Genomic DNA, 20,271 nt, shown 5'->3' on the forward strand with positions numbered 1-20,271 from the left:
ATCTGAAGAAGCCGCCCCTGCACCTCTAGTATAGGCCTCTGCCGCCGCCTCCTCCTCCCCAGACAAGGCCATTTCAGGGCCAAGCAGCTCGCTTCCTTAAGATGATTTTAGGGCCCATCAGGAGCTTCTGAAGTGGATCGCAGCTGACCTAGAGACTAAAGAATGGGGAGGTTGAGGAATTGTCTCACAGTATCATTGACATTCTGGCTGCAGCAGCATCATGTAAGGTAGCTCTAGCCATTAATGAGGCAGAGCAGATGGACATGAAACTCCACGGCCTGAAGGACTCAAGGGACACTCTCAGGTCCCTGGGCCTTTATGCTCCGTCCACTTTGAGGAAGCACTTCAGGCCTCAACAACTGCCCTGCTTGTCAGCCCCACCTCCAAGACAGGACACCTACAAGGGAAAGGGCAGAGATTACAAGTGCTGTCAGCTACTTCAGTCCATCTCAGTCTCGCTGTCTGGGTCACATAGGTACTCTGGTGCGACCAAGCAGGCCTTTGAAGGTGCGCCCGAGGGTGCTATACCAGTTCACACTTTAGACCCTGACTCTCCCTTATCTTTTGGTCCAACTGTCCCACTTCATCCCAGTGTGATCCAGCATTACATCGGATCACTGGGTTCTAAATACAGTGGTGGATGGCTATACCCTTCAGTTTTCATCCACCCCTTCCTCCACCCCCCAGCTCCATCCCTCTTTAGGGATCCTTCTCATGAGCAACTCCTAGCCCAGGAGGTACAGTCTCCCCTACATATGGGGACTGTGGAGAAGATACCTAAACATTTGAGAAGGAAAGGGTTTTACTCCCAATATTTACTAATCCCAAGGGCCAAAGGGGGCCTTAGGTCCATCCTGAACCTATGTCACCTCAACAATTATTTTGCAGAACTGAGGTTCCATATGGTCTCCCTGTCCTCCATCACTAATAAGTCACTGTTCTTTCCTTTGTCCTGTTCAAAACCCCCTGGGTTTTCACAAAGTGCATGGGGGTGGTAACTGCCTTCCTCAGATAGCAAGGCATTCAAGTCTACCCATAGCTCAATGACTGGCTGATAAAGGGCAGTTCAGAGGCTCATGTAAAGAGCAGCATCAGTGTGGTCCAAGCCACCTTCCAAGTGCTGGGCCTGTTTATAAACAAGCACAAGTCAACTTTTATTCCAGTCCAGAAAATAGAGTTTATCAGGGCAGTACTCACTCAACCCAGGCCAGAGCCTTCCTTCCAGAGACCCGATTCCAGACTATTGGACCTGATATCCAAGGTCATGACCCACCAGATCACAATAGCTCAGATTTGCCACAAGTTCATGGGACACCTGACTTTGTGCACTCATGTGGTCTGGCACGCAAGGTTCAACCTCAGGCCCCTGCTGATGAAGTTAGCTTCAGTCTACTCCCTGAATAGACACCACTTGGATTCAGTGCTTACTATTCCAGTCCCGTCCTTGCCTCCCTCAATTAGCAGAAGGACCTCCGGTCAGTAATGGTTGGTGTTCCCTTTGTCACCCCCCAGACATCAGCATCCCTAGTCTCGGACTGTTCAGACCTAGGTAGGGAAGCCCATTTTGGCTGCCTCAGGATGTAGGCCTATGGTCCCAGGAAAAGTTCTCCCTGCACATAAATGTCAGGGAGCTCAGGGCGGGTTCCTTCCCCAGATCACAGGTAAGGTAGTGCAGATATTGACTAACAAAACCACGGCCATGTTCTTCATCAGTAAGCTCGGAGAAGCTTGATCCTCCACCCTGTCAGGAGACCATCTATCTATGGAACTTCTGCGTGAAACACTCCATTCACCTCAAGGTTTCACATCTAGCAGGAGCCCGGAACACCCTAGCAGATCACCTCAGCAGATCTTTCTCTTACTATGAGTGGTCTCTTCACCGAGAGGTCACCAGGTTCATCTCCCAAAGGTGGGGATCTCCCCAGGTAGATCTCATTACGAACAAGCAGAATAGGAAATGCCATCAGTTTTGCTCATGCCATGGGCACAGCCTGGGCTCCCTCTCTATCGCCTTCCCACTTCCATTCACAGAACTTCTACTCTACGCATTCCCTCTGGTTCCCCTGGTTCACAATGTCCTCCTGAAGATCAAGCAGGAGAAGGCAAGAGCTATTCTTATAGCCCCATCGTGGCTGTGCCAGCACTGTTTTGGCACACTGGTAGACCTATCAGTAGCACCCCTGCAACTGCTGTGCCCGGACCTGATCTCACAAAACTATGGTCGTTTACTCCACCCAAACCAAGGCTTTCTTCATCTAACTGCATGGAAGCTGCATGGCTAAACACAGAGGAGCAGGCCTGTTCAGAACAAGTTTGATAGATCTTGCTGGGCAGTGGGAAGTTGTCCACTAGGGCTACCTACCTCTCCAAATGGAAGCATTTTTCGGTATGATTGTCCCAACGAGACATCTGTCCAACTCAGTTTTCCTTTCAGTTTATCCTGGACTACTTGCTCCATCTAAAGCAACAAGGTCTAGACCTCACATCCATCAAGGTGTAACAGCAATTCTGGCCTTCCACCTGCCAGTAGGCAGTAGGTCAGTGTTCTGTCACAAGATGACTGTGTGTGGTGGTTTTGTTTGTTTTTGCTTTTTAAAGGATTGTCGAGACTTTACTCTCAGGTTTGCAAGCCGATCACCCCATGGGTCTTAAACCTGATCCTGTCAAGGCTCACAAGCCATCCCTTTGAGCTGCTAGCATTTTGTCCCCTGCTGCTTCCCTCCTGGAAAGTTGCCTTCCAGGTAGTGATCACCTCAGCCAGAAGGGTCTCTGAAATCAGGGCCCTTACATCAGCCACTGTACACAGTGTTGTTCAAAGATAAGGTCCAACTGCACCCCCACGCAGCCTTCCTGCTAAAGGTAGTTTCAGAGTTCCATAGCAACCAGGCCATTTTCCTGCCAGTCTTATTTTCAAAGCCTCAAAAGAATTCAGAAGAGCGGCGCCTTCACACATTGGCTGTTAGGAGTGCCCTCACCTTCTACATCGAGAGACTACTAAACCCTTTTACAGATCTATGCAACTCTTTGTAGCAGTAGCAGAAAGGATAAAAGGCCTCCCAATGTCAGCCCAGAGAATCTCATTCTGGATAATCTCTTGTATTTGGGCATGCTTGAGCAGGCAAATGTCCTACCTCCGGCAATCCTGACCACTCTCTCTATGAGAGCTCAGGACTCTTCAGCAGCATTCTTCACACAGATTCCAATTCAAGACATCTGCAGGGCCGCAACTTGGTCATCAATGCGTACCTTCTCATCCCACTATGCCATCACCCAACAGGCTTGAGATGACACCAGGTTCAGGAGAGCAGTGTTGCAGTCTGCATGTCCATGAACTCTGAGCCCACCTCCTTGGATACTGCTTGTGAGCCACCTCATGTGGAATGGACATGAGCAAACACTCGAAGAAAAAAAAATTACTGACCTTTCCATAACAGAATACTGTTATTTGAGATGTTGCTCATGTCCATTTCATGCCCCACCCTCTTATCCCCTGTCAGTGTAAGCCAGCAAAAAGGAAACTGACAAGGTATGGGGCCAGCGTATGCACCCCTTATATTGATGCATAAGCACCAGAAGGTGCTAGAGCTGATCCAGTGGATACCACTGAGGGAAAAATCTTTGGCAGTGGTGCATGTGGCACACACATACCTAATTTGGAAGGGACATACGCCACACATTTTGAAGAATAACAGTTATGGAAATGTTAGTAATTGTTTTTTTCTATTTCTTGACAGAAGATTGTACAACACTTTTGGCAGTAAAACTCAATTTAAACTGTAGTTGTAAATTGCCATATTGTGAAATTGAATGGCTAGGAGCTATTTGTCAGAGCTCTGTAGTCTAAAGAGAAGAAGCTACCTCGTGATGAAACTTGCAGGTCACAAAGGAAATAAAGATGAAAAAGAGACTGATAATGAATATGGAAATAGGTGAAGAAAATGTAATTTATTAAAACTTTTTAAACAGTATCTCATTTCTGACCATTATATACTGCTAGCATCAACTACTGTAATCATTATTTTGATCTTGGACTGTCATGTAATCGTCAACACTATCTTCAAAGTGGTGGCATTTCTTTGACCTCATAACTTATTTTGGGTTTCTTCCCTTTGTAGCACTAACACTGCACAACAATTTCTCAAAGTCTTTAGCACTTAATGTTTGTTTTGGCTTGTTTTTAATGAGTTTAGCTTAAAGTGCTGTAATATGTCAAGTCGTCTAAAGTACATTTTTTTTAAAAAATAGATTAATTTATCCCAATGGTAGTTTTCTAAATAAAATAAACTCATCATTGCACTATTTTAGCAGTAAAGAAAAGGAGTCAAAATTGGATAGACTAATTTATTTAGGATGAAGAATTGCTGATAAATCACCGGTGAAGGACAGATGTATTGATTAAATTCAGATCATAAATCCACTTTTAATAATAGTCAACTATCTAAACACATGGAAATGTCATGCTGTTTTCATTGACTCCTGCTTGTCTTTGTATCTGCTGTTTGTACAGACTGCATTTCATGTTGCTTCTGGCAAATTTATCTAAGCTTTGGCTGAGCACCCTTTAACGCTGCTCTAGGTAGTTTTTATTTCGCCTCTGGCTTTTGTGTAACTGGGCAGTCACTGGTGCTGCTCCAGGAAATTTTTATCTAGTCTTTGCCTTCTGCCTGGTTGAACAGATTTTGATGTTGTGTTGGGTAATCTTCGACCAGAAGTCTTATGAGAGCAGCTTTTGCTGATTTCGCTTCACTGGATGTTTGGAAATATTTCTTATTATTAATGGGCATCTTGTAGATCCTTATGTTTTGAAGCTAACATTTTCAATGTTTTTCTCAACTTGCTTTGACTTCTTTCACCAATTAAATTTTTCAAGCCTGAATCACTATTATTAAACCATTTAATTATTTAAATTTATGATATAAGACTGAAACATGATTTACTTGTGAAAAAAATAATCTAGTGACCAGCACTGATCATTAGCTACTCCTCATTCACATATTTCTATCACCAGGTCCAAAATGTTGATTGTGCACCAAATTTTTAGGCTTAAATAAGTTATTTATTTATTGGTATTAGCATAGCACTTGTGGCTCTAGTGATAAACTAGGTACAAACAAAGATGGTCCCTGCCTCAAAAGGCTTGCAATCAAATTGTAAGACTAGATAGATAGATAGATACAGAGAAGTACAGGTAAACAATGAACAATATTCATTCTAGGGGTTCTGGAACAATTTTTATAGTGGAGGTGCTGAGAACCATTGAACCAAACTGTAAACCCTCTATATAATGGAAACCACTTCAAGCCAGGAAGTGCAGCAGCACCCCTAGTTCCAGCACCTATGATTCATCTGCCTCAGAGGCAGTGCTTTTTTATTCCCATCTTACAAAGGATCCATCTAGCAGCAACTGTGTTGTTCAATAATTTGAAAACAAGCTAAATTAATTAGCTGTAGATTGTATATAAATCCTTCCTGCTTCCCTCTTAGCTAAGTCTGCTATTTTACCAGCACCTTCTGAAAAAATAGTGTTTGCAGTTCCTGGCTGATCGTATCTTTCTGCTTCCCCGTACTGCCTTTAGAGGAAAATAGTGTTATGTCAAAAGAAACTGTTAAAGATTCCAGACAGTAACTGCACCCAATGAGTCAATAATTGTGTGGAGTTGAAGCAATTTTTTTCCACACACTTGGACTTTTCTGAGGTTCGTTTATATGCAAAGCAGTGCACAGAAAGTAGGCAACAGGTACAACTTTCCAGGATACGTGATCTTAATGAGCAGCCTTGCCATTGAGGTTTCCCAGGTACAAAGTGGAAGGGTTTAGGGAGGAAAAGAAGCATGAGGTAAGCAGAGAGACAGGTTCCAGACAGCTGCTTCTGGGACAGGACAGAGATACCTTATCTGAAGTTTCCACAAGAGGGAGTCTCCTGTGTGCCACTTGTTATCACCCTTATTCACAGAAACAGGACATGTGAACATTTTGTAAATAAACAAAATTCCTAACTCCGTGTCACCGATTTGGACTCCAAATGGGAAACTTTATGTATAAGTCCCAAATTTTGCTGTCATCATTTACTGGGCAACAATAGGAAAATGAGGCAGCTTCCAAGAGAGGACAACAAAGAGAGATGGACAAAAGGTGACCTACTCACACAGACAGTTCTGCAGTAATATAAGGAACATTTGTTATACTGTTGCCAGATGTTCCCTGAAAGTAACTGGTGATACTGGCAAGCTTTGTCTGGCACAGTTCTTGTTCCAGACTAATTCCTTTCTGTGCTGGTTTGGTTCTGCATGGATTTCTGTTCTCCTGCAGCTGAAATAAGTTTCACTTCAGGAGTCTGTGAACATGACTATGAGAGGCCATAAAACCCCTTAAAATAGCATTCTGTACATAGTCTTGACATTTTTTTATCTCGGATCCTTACTGGGTTAAAAGTCGGTGCCATAAATTACTGGGAATTTCCCTTTTCCAGTATTATAAAGGTCAAGTTTCTAATCCTATAGGAGCCCAAGATAACACTTTTTGTATTCGTAACATTTTAATGTATGGAAAAAGCTATCCTAGGACTCAGTCTTGCACATTATGGTTTCTGCTAGAATATTTTTTTTGGGGGGGGGGGGGAATTCCACATTTGGGAGGAAAAGAAATATTCATCTAACAGATAAACATACACATTTTTAAAAGATTCTTTGCTTGAAGTTGCTCAGTGAGTCAGAGTATTGGAATGAGCTCCAGGGAAATGGATCAATGGGCTGAGATGGCCAAAAGTGCATGATCAATCTATTGCATGAATCTGCACTGTTTCACATGAATAAAATATCTACGCATACCTGTGTGCATGTGTATGTATATTACATGTGCATTCTGTATTTGTGTGTGTGTAATGTTGTTTCTCCTTTTGACCCAAGTGGCTAGTTATACAAAGCTCTATGGGTTGTTTCCACTAGGAGGATAAACAGATGATAGAGCCAGGTATTTTCTTTAATGCAGTGTTGTTTATTTACAAAGATTATACATAAAGTCCTGTTTCCCTGAACACAATAAGAGTCAAATAGCAGGATACAGTTCATGTGCTTGCTCTTCCCAATGTGCCTTTCCGGCCAGCTCCCTGTACCCTAAAAGCTTTCCCTGGGGGCCACATTACCAACGCTTCTGTTACTGTCTGCTTGGCTCTCTGGCCAAATCTGTGTCTCTTCTGTCACATACACCCAGACAAAAACAGTTCTAACAATCAAAGCACTAACCCCTGTATTTGAAACCCCTTGAGCCACCTGGTTCAGCTTCTACTCAAGCTTTTCCATATGCCGATGTTTTGGGGGCTGCTGCTTTAGTTTCAGCCACTACTTTACAGTTACTCTGAATGAAAGGTGGCAATTGTGCCCAACTTATAACAACAAAGGTAGGACCCAATTTATATATATATATAAATGAAAAACATTTACAGGGATATTGTAATTACCCCATACCAAGAATTACAAGGGGTAATACTGTGCAATAACCTTACAATTATGACGAAGATATTTTAGCTTGTGTAGTCTCAGGTTAGATGAAACTGAGGGTTTTTTTTTTCATATTTTTTCTCTTATGGTATCACTGCAGGACAGAAATAAGGTAGTTTAGGTGTCTTAACTGTGTATTTCCATACCTTAATATCTTTGAATTTTGTTTACGTAAAAGTAGATTAGTTTCAGTTCAGAGGGAGCTAAGCAGTCAGAGGGTGACTGTCATGGTGAGGCAACTCACCCCTGCGGCGCTTCCTGCTGGTTGTCCAGGGAATTAGTGTTCCAGCCTTTCCACTGGCCCCCGTGTCCCTCCCAGACCCCAGTGCCCTTTTTACCCAGGGTGCTGCCCCCGACAGATCCCACAGATCTGGGTCTTCCCCCCCCCCCAGGAACCCTCACGCTCTATCCCCACCTCGCATCAGTCTTTGGCTACTGCCAGTCACCATCTAGCTCCTGCTCCCTGGGGCGGATTGCAGTATAATTGCCACTCCTCATTGGCAAGGAGGGTCTGGACCTGTGGCTTCTGCCTGCCCTTGGGCTGGCCTCTGCAATCCCAGTATCCTTTTCCTAGGCTTTCATCAAGGCCTGCAGCCTGGGGTTTCTCAAGCTGGAGCTTCCTAGCTCCTCTGGCCTTTCCCCAGCCCTGCTCCACTTTAGGTACTCTGCTCAGTGCCTAGCAGTCAGGCCCCTCCCTCTCAACATCTAGAGAGAGACTCTGTGTGCTCCTGGCCCACTGCCCTCTTATAAGGGCCAGCTGTACCATGATTATGCCAGCTGTGGCCTGCTTGGGGCATGGCCCCCAGCTGATGCTGCTTCTCCCAATCGGCCCTGCTTTTCCTTCCCTACCACAGCCCTCTCCCCGGGCTGTTTTAAGTCTTTTAAGGCAGAAGCAGGTGACCACCCTGCTACAGTGACACACACAGTATGGTCCGGAACGAAAAAGTGGTTGGAATCCAGGAAACAAAGAATTAAGAAGTCAGTTTTCATCGTGGTGAAAGGTTAACAGCAATATGGCATCCAGTATTTAATATATTTATTAAAGACCTAGAAAAGGAGGTGAGTAGTGAGGTGGCAAAGTTTGCAGATGATACAAAGTTATTAAGGATAGTGAAGACCAAGAAGGATTGTGAGGAACTTCAGAGGGATTTAACCAATCACAGAGAAAAATGCAATCAGTTGCCCTATCAAAATTGAACTAAATTGGCTAAGAAATACACATTGTAGAGAAAAAATAATCTTTTTGTGCACCTTGCAGGTTCCTGAATTAACCATGGGGCTCATTAAAGGGACCTGAGCAATACTGTATACAGCTCAGTGAAGACCTCAGCCCTATATGTAGCAGTGGGGGGAAAAAAAGCAAATGAGATATTAGTCTGCATAAGGAACAGGATGGGGAATAATGAAAATATACCATTATACAAATCATGATGCGGCCTCATCTGGAATTCTGGTGTGAAAAACTGGTCACCTCATCTGAAAAATATATTATGGAATTAGAGGGTGTTCAGAGTAGACCATCATGAATGATTTGAAGCCTGAAAAACTCTCATATAAAGAGAAATAGGAAACGACTGGGATTGTTTAATTTAGAAGGGAGACAAAAAAGATGGGACACAATAAGACTGTATAAAATAATGAATTTTATAGAGAAGATAGATTAGGAGCTTCTATTCATTCTTCTCATAACAGTACATGGGGATATTCAGTGACGTTAGAGTGGCAAAATCAAAATTTTAAAGGTAATATTTTTTCATACAACATGTAGTTGGACTGTTGGAGTCTTGTCACAGGATGTTATTGAGACCAGGAATGTAGCAAGATTTAGGAAGGGCTTGGATACGTCTATGGATATGATGAATATTCAGAGTTGTTAATAGTTAATCCCATTTTGGAAAAGATATTAAACCTTACGCTTTAGGGTTTAAACCAAGCTCTAATAAATAGGGGTTTGGATGAGACCCATTGCTGGAGGCAGATTATTCCATATCTGCATACTGCAGGGTTTTTACATCTTCTGTCTGAAGCATCTGGCACTGGGCACTGTCCAGAACACTACACTGATACAGTGCAGTGCTTCCTATGAAGTTCCTGTGCCAAATAATCTATCCAGGAGAACATTTGACACACATCCAGTCTCTGTTATACTACTGAATCATTACTTCCAATAGAATTGTTCCATGCAAATTTTTTGTAGAAAAAAGGTGTTGATTGTTACCTCTTAATGTCTCAATGTCCCTATTTAAAAGTTAGCTGTGTGGTTGAACTGACCTGTCCATAGCCTGTGTAGTCATTACATGAATATAGGGTTCCTGTTAGTGTGCATCACAGAGAAGGCACAGGAGTCTGACAGAGATTTCCCTGTTTCTAGAATACTGCTAAGCAAACCATGATTACTTGTCCTGAAGCACAGTTTGCTACTACTTGTGACATGGTACCCGCTCCTTACCCCAGTCCACACTGCTCTGTAGAATGGGTACAGGGCTAAGCCATAGCAGAGGCATGTACATACATACCCACACCCCGTATGCATGCTAACTTTCACACAGAAGACTGTCCTTCAGAAATATGCTTCAGATGTGAACATAGGGAATTCTGGCACAAGAATGCACATGTATCCATGTACAGTTTCAAGTGTAGACACACCCTAAAGGCTTATGTCCCCTCCTTTGCCACCCAGTTACCCAAAACTTTATACAATGTATACTTGCTAAAATATATTGTCCCAGGTCACTTTGTATCTTCTAGTACAATTTTGGAAAAGGCTTATCTGTGAGCCCTCAAGCACTAGTAATTTGAGTGGGTGGGGGGAATACTTTTTTATCAAAATGAGTGAAAGTGTTTGCTTGGATGTGGAGGAAAATTTTGGTGGGGGGGGGGAATTACTCAGGGATTCCAGGTCAAGAAATTTAATCACTACTGAATGCAGGTGCTTCATTCATTTATACTGGATGTCAGGATTCTGGCTGTCGGATGGAGTATAACTGTACATCAGTGAAATTCTAATTTAATATTTTAGGTATTTTGCCATGCTCTGTGACTTCATTTTATATTATGTAACATTCTAATTTCCTCCTTCAGTGATCTCTTGCTTTTGTAGTATTTAAAAAAAAAAGTGATTGAAGTTTGTATTTAACACTTTTTGCTACACTGTATTTATTTCAGAGTGACTTGTTGCATTTTAAACATTCTCCTTTTGCAGTTTCTGAATTCTCAATAGTGTTCTTTGTATGTTTTATGGCTATCATTTATCATAAAAAGGAATCTGTGGTCTCTGTGCTACAAAGGTTCCTATCAACTGCCATACCAAGAAGACCACAACATTCAGTCATGCCACAGTGATGACTTCTCCCTCTCCCATTTTGCTGTGGGGAGCAATGAGGGGATGTTTGGCCAATTCATCAAGTTTTGAAAAAGCCAATCAATGAGGTGAGAAATTTAAATTGGAAAGGGAGTATTCCAGAAAATATACCTCTTATTGTAAGTGGCCAAATTACATTTTTAATTATGGTTCCTGGATGGGAGCAGCAAGCAAGGTTAGGGCCGTAAACCACTGTTTAATTACAGGAGAGCTTGTACTGCCATCAGTAGGAGTTTGTAACAAAGAACATGAAAAAGCTGTTTTCCTCTTTTAGGTCACAATTTTTATAAAATTGTGACCCAAAGTTATAAGATCCTAACTCCACATATACTCACTTTCCTGGTTTTTCAGAAATGATGAGTGACCAATAGTTCTTTGGGTGCTCCACTACCGGTGACAGTGAGTCCCGGCACCGTTGATCGGAGATCTTCGGTAGCAGTGCTTGGTTGGGACGCACGTGCTCAGGTGATGTCTCGCGTCATCGTTAGGATCTGACTGAGCACGCGCGTCCCCAGCCCCCCTCAGTTCCTTCTTTACCGTCCTCTGCTGAAGACGAGACTTGGGGCAGTGCTTATCTCTTCCCTCATTACTGTAGGAAATAAGTAAAGAAAAATAGAAATAGTTAGCTAGCCATTTCCCAGGTCTCCCTTTCCTTTAGTTCTGAGGGACAATATAGCATGTATGTTTTACATCAACAGGCAGGGAGCAGCACGATCTCATTCCCTATGCACGATCTCACTCCCTATTTGGATGAAGAAGCAGACTATGGAATTGCTGCATACAACATCACATAGAAATCACCACTTCCGACCTGCCTGGGTGTCACAACACTACCACTGACACTCAGCAGACACTTCTCCGAGGAACATGAATGGGAATTGCATCCGATGATACTTCGACAACTCTTCTCCCACTGGGGCACTTCGTTGATAGACCTGTTTGCCACTCCCGAAAACTGCAAATGCCATCTATTTTGCTACAGAGCGGGACTCGGAAATGCATCTCTAGGGGATGTGTTCCTCATTCCTTGGAACAGCTCCCTGATGTATGTTTTTCCACCAATTCCACTGATACACAAGGTTCTACGCACAGAGGACAAGGCCCTAGTCATACTTATTGCCCCAGCTTGTCCCAGACAGACATGGTATCCTTACCTGCTATGCATGTCCATCCATCGTCCCCGGACTCTCCCCGACAGACCAGATCTCCTCTCCCAGAATTGCTGTCAGCTTCTTCATCCACAGCTCCGGAAACTCCAGTTGACGGCATGGTTCCTTCATGGTTTCAATCCCACGAATTACCCTGCTCAGAACAGGTCCTACATGTTCTCCTGCACAGTAGAAGGGACTCCACTCATAAGACTTACCTGCAAAAGTGGAAATGCTTCTCAATCTGGTGCTTCCACAGACATCTGACACCACAGACTGCAACCCTCCCTGACATCTTAGACTATTTTTTCAAACTAAAACAGGACAGGCTTTCACTCAGTTCTATCAGAGTATACCTCATGGCCCTTACCACCTTCCATGACGCTCTGGACGGCTATTGACTTTTCGCCCTCCCGACCATGAAACTCATCCTCACAGGCTTGCAAAATCTCTGAGATTCATTCACCAGTAGCCTCCTGGAGTCTCAACCTAGTTCTCTGCACTCTTATGAAACCCCCTTTGGAGCTCCTGGCCACCTCATCCCTGCCCCACATGTCCACAAAAGTGACTTTCTTGGTTGCCATAACGTCAACGAGAAGGGTTAGTGAAATAAGTACCCTGATGGCCTACCCTCCCTACACCATTTTCACGCAACCCTACCCCAAATTCCTCCCCAAGGTGGTGTCTACCTTCCATGTTTAAGCAGCCAATACATTTACCTGTATTCCATCCCAAGCCTCACTCAACTCCACAGGAAATGGCATTACATACCCTCGACATCCAATGAGCTCTTGCATTCTATCTTGACAGAACTAAATCATTTCGTAAATCCCCCAGATTATTTGTTTGTTCTACCGAGAGATCAAAGGGTGAGGCTGTCTCTAAGCAAAGACTCTCCAAGTGGATCTCGGACAGCATCAGATCCTGCAACCAGACCCAGAATATTCAACCACCAGAGAGTGTTAGGAGTCATTCTACTAGAGCAATGTCAACGTCCATTGCCTTCCTCCACAACGTACGTGTTATAGACATATGCAAAGCATCCATGTGGACATCTGACCACACATTTGCCAAACATTATGCTATCACACAGGATACCGTGGCAGACACCACAGTTGGCCATGTGGTACTGTCTACCATTGTTCCTCATGCAACCCCAAAATCCCACCAACCATCGTGTGTACTGCTTCACGTTCACTTGAAGTTAAGTACCCACAGGGACAGCACTCAAAGAAAAAGAGAAAGTTACTCACCTTGCGGTAACAGATTCTTCGAGATGTGTCCCCTTGTGGGTGCTCCACTACCCACCCCTCCTCCCCTTTACTTTGGAGTACTAATCAGACAACTTTATGGTAGAAAAGGAACTGAGGGGGGTACGGGACGCGTCTGCTGAGGCAGACCCTAACAACACCGTGAGACAGCAGCTGAGCACGTGCATGCCAACCAGACACTGCTACTGAAGATCTCTGATCAACGGCGCCAGGTCGCACCATTACTGGGAGTGGAACACCCACAGGGGGACACATCTCGAAGAACCTCAGTTACTGCAAGGTGAATAACTTTCTCTTCTCATTGAAGTATTATTTCAACTATTTTATTGCTGTATGATCTGTGCCATAATGAAATTTGGTGCTGACATTTTTGGTGCTATAGTCCAAACAGTCAGAAATTAGAGGTTGAGGTCTGCTTGTATGCATATGAACATGTGGATAGCCAGAGATCCAAACCATTTTTTCCACCCTTACTAAATATTTTTCTATACTTTCTCATGTATAAAGTTGGTTTCCTACTGTCTATTGTTTTAGCTAGAAGATTCAGCTAGCTAGGAACTTCATTCATCTAACTGCCATAATTATGGTCTTTTCAGGACAAGATAGTACTGAAAAAAACAATGGGTTTTGCTATTAAGCAAGACGCTGCCTTTTCATTTTCTTTTATAGTTCCTTTTTGTTCCTGACAGCCTAGTACCAAATGGAAAGGCAACTCCACATGCTGGTCATAAGAAGGGTTTAAAATTTTACTTTAATAAACCCAGTGCCTAAGAATTTCAGATATTCTAATATATAATGATCCTAAGAAGGCCCTCAATGAATTCAAAACTGCAATTTTCATATAGAGATAATTGTATGTCAGATACAGTTGTCATGCTTGTAACAAATCACCACCTTGGTATATGACCTCATTCAACAAAGATGACTTCCCTCGCTATTTAGTTATGGCAAATAATTTGGATTTTTTCATTTAAGAATCTGTTTTGATTACGAATTTATCTTTCTGCTTTTACTTTCTAGCAGTGTCATCCCAGCTGGTGATTGTCATTGTATAGGAGAGAGGAAATGTTTTTCTTGTAATTTTGGTTTCCCATAATAGAGACATCCTCCAGTTTGGATTAAGCAATTGCATAAAAATAAACAATCAAAACCTTTTGCTTTATTAATTAAACTAAATAGGAATTATTTTGCAGAAGCTCAATGGCTTGCATTATTGTGGAGGCCAGTCTAGATGATCACAATGGTTCCTTCTGGCCTTAGACTCTACAAATCTGTAAAGAATCCTCATTTTATAGTTAGTTTTTAATTGTTTAGGTTTGGGCAGGTTTCTGATTATGTGCCATTAACAGTAATTTACTAAACAAATTTGAACTGTTTCTCCTGAGGGTTTGTAGCGTGTGATAGGGAGAGACTACCCAGCTTACCTGTCTCCTTGGGTGGGCCAAATCTGGTATGATCTCCAGGTTGGTGGCTAACTCTCTTATGAGAAACCACAAAAGTTTTCTCTGTCACTCTTTTAGGTTGTGATCCTTCAATACTTGTCTTGCAACTGACTGCAGTAAGAGCAGGATTGGATTCATCATCCTCAGAAACAATTCAATTGTATGATAAACTGCCTATAAATCTGTATATAATTATTCATTTGTATTTAATTAGTGATGGCCTCAGGTTGATATGTTTGCCAACATGATACAATAACAAAAATGTAATTGTACAATAAAATTGATATTTCCATTATAGCTCATTAAAATTGTCATATGTTTTGTAATGTAATAGAAAATGAAATTACTAAAACATTACCATATTATGGGCTGAGTTTTCAAAAGTGAAAATTGATTTGTGGAGACTTCATTTTTGGGTGCCTAAGTTGATACACGTAGAAGGGGTCTGATTTTCAAAGCGCAGGTACACCCAACATTTTCTGATAATTGGATCCTTTTAAATTGGACACTCAAAAATAGAGCCACCTAAAGTCATTCGTCACTCTTGAAAATTGTACAAAATATCTCAAGAATATCTGTGTTTTCTGCTCTAGAATTTCAGTACATTTACAAAAGAAAATATTTTTACAATATATTGTTAAGGATGTTTTTGGAAACACCTCCAGGATTAAAACATGAATGGAAACTATTCGACCACATGTGATGAATATGAACAGCAGGTACCTGTTCTCTTTTCAACAGCAGAGGAAAACAGTTGTAAATAATATTCGGAGTGAAGAAAACCTTACTATGAGAGTAAAAAGAAAAGGAGTACTTGTGGCACCTTAGAGACTAACAAATTTATTAGAGCATAAGCTTTCGTGAGCTACAGTTCACTTCATCGGATGCATTTGGTGGAAAAAACAGAGGAGAGATTTACACACACACACACACACACACACACAGAGAGAGAGAGAGAGAGAGAGAGAGAGAGAACATGAAACAATGGGTTTATTATACACACTGTAAGGAGAGTGATCACTTAAGATAAGCCATCACCAGCAGCGGGGGGGGGGGGGGGGGAGGAGGAAAACCTTTCATGGTGACAAGCAAGGTAGGCTAATTCCAGCAGTTAACAAGAATATCAGAGGAACAGTGGGGGGTGGGGTGGGAGGGAGAAATAACATGGGGAAATAGTTTTACTTTGTGTAATGACTCATCCATTCCCAGTCTCTATTCAAGCCTAAGTTAATTGTATCCAGTTTGCAAGTTAATTCCAATTCAGCAGTCTCTCGTTGGAGTCTGTTTTTGAAGCTTTTTTGTTGAAGTATAGCCACTCTTAGGTCTGTGATCGAGTGACCAGAGAGATTGAAGTGTTCTCCGACTGGTTTTTGAATGTTATAATTCTTGACGTCTGATTTGTGTCCATTCATTCTTTTACGCAGAGACTGTCCAGTTTGGCCAATGTACATGGCAGAGGGGCATTGCTGGCACATGATGGCATATATCACATTGGTAGATGCGCAGGTGAATGAGCCGCTGATGGTGTGGCTGACGTGGTTGGGTCCTATGATGTCCCTTGAATAGATATGCAGATAGAGTTGGCAACGGTTTGTTGCAGGGATTTGTTCCTGGGCTAGTGTTTAGGGTGTGTAGTTGCTGGTGAGTATTTGCTTCAAGTTGTGGGGCTCTCTGTAAGGGAGGACTGGCCTGTCTCCCAAGGTCTGTGAGAGTGAGGGATCGTCTTTCAGGATAGGTTGTAGATCCTTGATGATGCACTGGAGAGGTTTTAGTTGGGGCTGGAAGTGACGACTAGTGGCGTTCTGTTACTTTCTTTCTTAGTTGTGCCTGCTCTGTAGTAGGTGACTTCTGGGTACCTTTCTGGCTCTGTCAATCTGTTTCTTCACTTCACCAGGTGGGTATTGTAGTTTTAAGAATGCTATTAGAGATCTTGTAGGTGTTTGTCTCTGTCTGAGGGATTGGCTGTAGACCATGGATCGTGTGATGTGGTCTGGACGAAAGTTGGAGGCAAGTAGGTAAGTATAGCAGTCAGTAGGTTTCCAGTATAGGGTGGTTTTTATGTGATCATCGCTTACTTGCACTGTAGTGTCCAGGAAGTGGATCTCTTGTGTGGACTGATCCAGGCTGAGGTTGGTGGTGGGATGGAAATTGTTGAAATCCTGGTGGAATTCCTCAAGGGCCTCCTTCCCATGGGTCCAGATGATGAAGATGTCATCAATGTAGCACAAGTAGAGTAAGGGCGTGTAATGGTGGCGAGACTCACCCCTGCGGCGCCTCCTGCTGGTTGTCTTTGGAATTAGCTATCCAGCTCTGGATCGCCCTCTGCAGGCCAATGTCTCACTACCGCTGGGCCCCCGTGTCCCTCCTGGACCCCAGTGCCCTTTTCCACTGGGGTTCTGCCCCTTGCAGTACTCCTGCAGTCTTGGTGGGTCTCCCCTCCCCGGGGAACCCCACCACCCCCCATCCCCACCTTGCCTCAGTCTTAGCTACTGCCAGTCATCTAGCCCCCGTTCACTGGGGCGAACTGCAGTATAATTGCCATTCATCACCGACAAGGAGGGCTTGGACTTGCTGCCTCTGCCTACCCTTGGGCTGCCACCTGCAATCCCAGCACCTGTTTGGCCTTACGCTAGGTCTTCAACCTGTGGGGTTCCAGGCGGAACTCCCCAGCTCCTCTGGCCTTCCCCCAGCCCTGCTCCACCTCAGGTACCTTGGTACGCTCCCCAGCAGCCAGGTCCCTCCCTCTCCAAAGGCTAGAGAGAGAGTGTCTGTCTGTTCCTAGCCCACTGCCCTCTTAAAAGGGCCACCTGGGCCCTGATTGGGGCATGGCCACAGCTTAGGTTGCTTCCCTAATCAGCCTGGGAGCTGCTTGCTCCCAGCCACAACCCTCTCTTGTTAGGAGATGAGAGCGGAGGAAGCGTTGTTCTAAGTCAGCCACAAAAATGTTTGTATATTGTGGGGCAATGCAGGTACCCAAAGCAGTTCCACTGACTTGAAGGTATAAATTGTCAAAGTGATTTTGGAGTACCAATCCAATTGAAAGCAATGGTACTCGTGCCCCTTACTCATTTAGATGCTTTTGAAAATTCCATCCTAAGTAACTTGGCTAAGGTCATACAGAAAATATTTGGAATAACTGGAGTTGAACACAGACCTCCAGGACCTTAACTACACATTCATTTTTCTTAGTTCATCATTCTGTAACATTTCTTTTCATTTGTCTTGGGTTGGGGGGAGGGGGTGACCATGCTTGTAATAAATCACAGGTCACTTTTTTTTAAATTATACAACCAATTAAATCTGCGTCCCCATTCCCCTCACTAAATCAATGACTGGGATATCCCAAATCCACAGTAGGAAAACTCCATGAGTTCACGCTTGTGGAGTTTCCAAGATATCAGGAAATGGAGAAGGGCAAGGTTTTTCTCACCAATCCTGCTGATGTCCCATGGAGAGCTTCCTTACTAGAAGAAAAACAGTGAACAATATATTCAAGATATAGTCCTAACTATGCAACTCCCAGGACAATAATTGGGAGTTATGGCTGAGAATTTATTATCCTTTTATAACTCTAATATAATGTTGTATTAGAGTAGGGCGGGAGGGAGAAACTAAATGTAAGAAACTGAGGGAATTTGAACGTAAGATTCCTGCACAAACTTGGGTAAGGTTCCAACACAAACCTTGACTGTAACTCCGTGTACCCACCTATCCTTGGTGCCTCAGGTTTATCTCGTATAGTTTCACATTCTGGGATGTTTCAATCCTTTTATTTTCCCCTTTATGCCCTTGGCTTTTTAATCTTGCCGAAGATTTAATCTTGCTGAAGAAGCAGTGTTAAGCTTCATAGATTCCAAGGCCAGAAAGGATCATAGAGATCATATAGTATGATCTCCTTTATAAAACCAGCCATAGAACTGCCCCAAAATAATTCCTAGAACATCTCTTAAACAAATATGAAATCTTAATTTAAAAAGTGTCCATGATGGAGAATCCACTACAGCCCTTGGTAAGTTGTTCTAATGGTTAATTACACTTCCTGTTAAAAAATTGTGCCTTATTTCCAATCTGAATGTGTCTATCTTCAACTTCCAGTTACTTTTCTTTGCTAAACTGAAGAGCCCATTATTCAATATTTGTTCCCCATATAGATATCTGTAGCCTGTAATAATGTCACCCTTTAGTCTTTCTTTTGTTAAGCTATTTTAATTAAAGATGACACTACCACTGCATACTCCATGAAAAGTGTGTATGTAGATGTTGAATAATAAGTGAGAGAAAGTCAAAGGCTTTTGGAGGAGGATGGATAGTTGGTATAACAAATTTCAGGGTTCAGTCTGAGAGGAACCATTCTACTTAAGGTCACTTCTGCCCGCAAGCTAGATTCTGAATAGTTTAATGATCAGTGGTATCAAATGCCAGCTAGAGATCCAGGAGAACGAGTGTTAATGTCTCAATGGACATCAAGAAATATACCATCATAACAACTGGTGGTGTCTTTCCATGTTCAATCTTGTAGCCTGAGAGAGATTCAGTAGCCTTCAAGACTGGTTTTTCCATGGAAAAACCAATTGTGCATTATTATGTCTAATTCCTTGGTGCTAAATTACCTCATTTCTCATGTAAAAGTAGGAGTGCTTAACACTACGTTATTTGATATCTGAAGGTTTAAGCAAAGATTTATTCAGTTTATAATGTATTTGTTTTAAAAAGCTGATCTGAAAGTACCAGTGCATTGATTTTGATTGGCACATCCATGTATCAGAGTATGTCGTGGTCTTTCTGTGGCTAAGTGGAAAAATAAGCTTTCTTAAACTGTTTACTATGGAAAATGGTAAGCTTTGGATTTTAAAATATATTTAATTGCTTGGAGGGTGGCATGTATAATAAAAGGTTATTTTTTGTGGGGAAATTTAACTAATTGTATGTTTATCCTCAATTATATCAAAATAAACATTGCTAAGAATTTTAATTCTCTGGAGTATCTTCTGGGTTGATGGACTGTAAAAGCGTTTTCAGTTTATGCTTATGCACTTCTTTCTTTATTTCTAGATTGAGGCCAAGTATAATATTACCCAATATGAGAATATTTTTTCTCTCTGCATGATTTTGGAACAGCTTCTTCAGAAGGGGACAGGAGAAGGTAACGTTTCCAGCTCAGACTATGATGGAGAAGAAAAAAACAAATTTCTGCAGAATCTTGATCAAATTATTCTCCATCTTGGTGATGAATTCCCATTGTTTTCTGTTTATATGTGGAGACTGGGTGCTCTTTTGAACTCATCTTAAATGCAAATTGTTTAAAACAGCCAGGATTCTTTTTAGCAGTATATTCATTATAGCTGTGGAAAAACCAAAGCATGAAAATGGTCACTATTGAAAGACTTTCAATGATTATACTAAACAACAATATCTAAGATAATGTGGTTGTTTTTCCATTCTTCATATAGAAAAGAGTGATATCTTGAATGCCGCTGTGTGTAGTAACTGTGGGTAAATGCTGGCTTTTATTATGGAAACTCCTGGGTATTGCATTGTCTACATGAATGGAAT

The 20,271-nt window shown here is 42.5% G+C and overlaps 1 protein-coding gene across 1 annotated transcript in view; it reads left to right on the forward strand.

Annotated features, from left to right (window-relative positions):
- Nucleotides 1-20,022, forward strand: part of MEI4 (meiotic double-stranded break formation protein 4) — a 117,089-nt gene extending 97,067 nt beyond the window's left edge. The window contains 1 exon segment of the mRNA XM_038396665.2: nucleotides 19,771-20,022. Coding sequence (XP_038252593.2) covers nucleotides 19,771-20,022 — 252 coding nt within the window.
- The last annotated feature ends 249 nt before the right edge of the window (nucleotides 20,023-20,271 follow it).

This window comes from Dermochelys coriacea, chromosome 3, assembly GCF_009764565.3.
Source record: "Dermochelys coriacea isolate rDerCor1 chromosome 3, rDerCor1.pri.v4, whole genome shotgun sequence".
In the NCBI taxonomy this organism is placed as follows: Eukaryota; Metazoa; Chordata; order Testudines; family Dermochelyidae; genus Dermochelys; species Dermochelys coriacea.